Source organism: Manihot esculenta, chromosome 7 (assembly GCF_001659605.2).
Source record: "Manihot esculenta cultivar AM560-2 chromosome 7, M.esculenta_v8, whole genome shotgun sequence".
NCBI classification, from domain to species: domain Eukaryota; kingdom Viridiplantae; phylum Streptophyta; class Magnoliopsida; order Malpighiales; family Euphorbiaceae; genus Manihot; species Manihot esculenta.
In genome coordinates this window covers 25,512,220-25,515,608 of record NC_035167.2, presented here as the reverse complement: position 1 = coordinate 25,515,608, position 3,389 = coordinate 25,512,220, and the positions used below count along the sequence as shown (strand labels likewise).

General features: G+C 32.8%; 1 protein-coding gene across 1 annotated transcript; it reads left to right on the top strand.

Moving 5' to 3' along the window:
- Positions 1–335: 335 nt before the first annotated feature.
- On the top strand, positions 336–1,548 carry LOC110619676 (probable carboxylesterase 2). The gene has a single exon (XM_021763213.2). The coding sequence runs from the start codon at positions 511–513 to the stop codon at positions 1,423–1,425; it is 915 nt and encodes a 304-aa protein (XP_021618905.1). The 5' UTR covers positions 336–510; the 3' UTR covers positions 1,426–1,548.
- The last annotated feature ends 1,841 nt before the right edge of the window (positions 1,549–3,389 follow it).

Below are 3,389 nucleotides of genomic sequence, written 5' to 3'. Positions count from 1 at the left end.
TCTTGTTGCAGGAGATGTTGAGCCGCGACACTAGAGTGCCTTTCTGTAGCTATTAGGGTTTGATTGCATGTGGGCTTGGTCCCTAATGTTAGAGATAGTGGGTATTTTTTCTTCCTCACTCTTTGTATTTGGGCTTGCAATTTAGTTAGTTTTCAGCCCTTCTCTGTTCCAGAATTGCTAGCAACGGAATCTTCTTTGACTTGGAAAATAAAAATATGGGAAGACAGTCGATGACTGGTAAATGGCAGCCATTACCAGGAAATTCACATAAATTAAATAGTAAAATAAATAGTACTTCCCTTTGTGGTTGAAAAAGCAAATGTGAAAACTTACGCCAAAAGTTCAACGCTTTCTATCCACAAGACCTCATCTTCTTCTTGGTCTTCCTTTTACTATTTGATTTTGATCTGAGTCGGACCCAGCTAACCAAAACCCACCATTATATATACCATCAAAGAAGGAACTCTTCGTTCAATTCTTTCTCTCCTCTTTTGCAAATCTGTCTCAGTCATGAATTCAACTTCAACTGAAATATCATTTGAGTTCGGCTCATTTTTTAGAGCATACAAAGATGGGCGAGTGGAAAGATTCTTTGGCACCGACAAGGTTCCTGCATCCATCAATTCCCCAGATGGAATCTCAACCAAAGATGTGCTAATCGTGCCAGAAACTGGTGTATCAGCCAGGATTTTCATCCCTAGCAATATAAATTCAGGCCAAAAGATTCCTCTTCTAGTCTATTTTCATGGTGGAGGCTTCCTAATCGGGTCTCCATTTTGCCCCACATATCACAATTTTCTCGCCTCTCTCGTTACCGCAGCTAATGTCATTGCTGTTTCTATTGATTATAGATTGGCTCCCGAGAATCCTCTCCCCACAGCTTATGAGGACTCATGGGTTGCTCTCAAATGGGTGGCTTCCCATTGTAATGGTGGAGGTTCTGAACCCTGGTTGAAGGACCATGCAGATTTTGGCAGAGTTTTTCTAGCCGGTGATAGTGCTGGTGCCAATATTGTGCACAACGTGGGAGTCCAAGCTTCAGTAGAAGATCTAAATGGAGTAAAGTTATTTGGAATTTGCTTGATTCATCCATACTTTGGGAGGAAAGAAGGTGGTGTTGATGATTCATGGCTTTTTGTTAGCCCAGATACAAGTGGGTTCAATGATTTGAGGATCAATCCAGCTTTGGACTCAAGGTTGGCTAGCCTAGGGTGCACCAGGGTGCTAATCTGTATTGCTGAGAAGGATAAGTTGAGAGAGAGGGGAGTGTTTTATTATGAGACATTGGTGAAGAGTGGGTGGAATGGAGAAGTGGAGATTGTGGAGACTGAAGGAGAAGAGCATGTATTTCATTTGTTTAAACCAAACTGTGAGCATGCTGTGGCTTTGTTGAAAAAGCTGGCCTCTTTCATGAATCAAGACTAGGGTTTGTGTTTCATTCCGTGTGTGCTTCTCATGGGTTGGCAGAGATTTTGGTCAAATCTAATGTCGTGAACCAAATACGATCAGAATTATTTCGATAGAAATATATTCGGTTTAATTTAATTATTATTAATAATTTATAAAAAAAATTAATTTTTAATTATCAATTTGATTATTTTTAATTTAATAATCAAATTAATAGACATAATTAAATTTTTTAAATAATATATTTAATTATAATTTTATTACATTAAAAAAAATAAAAAATAACGATAAATTTTATCAATTAAAAAATAATCGATAAAGTAAAACCGTTTATCGATTATATTATTAATAATTAAATTATTATCGATAAAATTTCAGCTATTATTATTATTTTATTTTTTTGTGATGTTAATAAAATAGTATGTATAATGATTGTTTTCATAATTTTATTGCAATTATTAATTTTGTAATCATTTTTTTTATTATTTTATTAAAATAAGTTGTATTTATTATTATGTATAAATAAAACTTATTATTATTATTGCAATAATATAATTTAATTAATTAATAATATGAAAAATAATTTTTTATTTTATTTCGATCTATTTGATTATATATGGGTTAGATTCTTTTTTCTTTCAATTTTAATTCCATTAGGTTTGATTAATATTTTAAAAATGGATAAAATTTTAGTTAGTTATAATTTTACTTCAATTCAGTTTGATTCAATTAAGTGAATATTTATCCATATAATAAGAAAGTCAAAATAAATCGATTACCACTCAAGTCCAAACTATAATAGAGAACCTCATCCAAGGGGAATGGAAAAGGAAGAATAAGTTTGAACCTCTACTCAACGATCAGCACCATATAGACGTAGAAGAAAATTTTTAGAGAAAGTTTTAGATATAAAGGCTTAAAAATGATTCTACTGATAGTAGCAAAAGATCTATTCCTCATTTACTAATCTATTCCTCATTTACTAAAGAAAAGAAAAGATCAAGACTTCGACAGTTGCAGTCTTCTATAATTATGGATGAGCTTGCAAGTCACCGTCAAGCGCTAACTCTACCACCTATCTTTAAATAGTATTTCTTGGATTGTTATAAATTGAAATAAGCTCAATCGTCAAAATCCATCCAATTAACTACCTGTACATATTTGGGCTTCAACCTTTCTCATGGTAGCTCAGATTCACAAAAAAAAAAAAAAATGAAAATCTATATCTATGTATACCTAACACATGATTGCAAAGGGTGGGGACACTATAAGGGAAGAGACAAAAAAAGCAAGTCTATCAAGAGAAAAACTACAAACAACAAAAAATTTGTGAGAAATTTCTCTTTGTATCAAATTAGAATGAGAGATAATTTTCTTTTTCTCTATTAATTCCCCAACATCTTCAAAACAGTAAAAAACAATCTATACTATAAGAAACAACATTTTAAAAGGAGAAATTGATATGTTTCAATAACCTTCATCCACATCAACTATTTTCCCTTTTTTTTTTTAACTGCAAAAAAAAGTTCTCTCGTTAACTTTTATATGGCTAAGTCCATGACCTGAGATTGATGATTGGTACTTCGATTTAACTCAACAAATAGGAAGGGACCTATTACCAAGTCTAAGATGAGACTCAAAGTATCACTATTTGGCCAACCTAAATTGATCACTATGCTACATCAAGCAGAGATTTTTTTTTTCCATCTCAATATTGTTGTGGGGACCAAACCTATGTTGGAGCTGCTCAATGCAACAGGCTTTACTATCATGTCACTATACTCCATGGTCTCTATTGGTTGGTAACATGATTTAATGAATTTTATAAGTAGATATAATAGAACAAATATGTAATACCCGGCTAGACTCCGGTATCGGAATTCCTACCGTCCGGTGGAATCTCGGATGCCGGAGACCTCTAGAAGGGTAGAATCATGTTTTATAAAAATGTTTTAATGTGTTTTATGATTTTAAGTATGAAA

What these genes read in the sequence shown, in the direction of transcription:
- LOC110619676 (XM_021763213.2), top strand. Translation starts at nt 511, where the DNA reads ATGAATTCAACTTCAACTGAAATATCATTTGAGTTCGGCTCATTTTTT.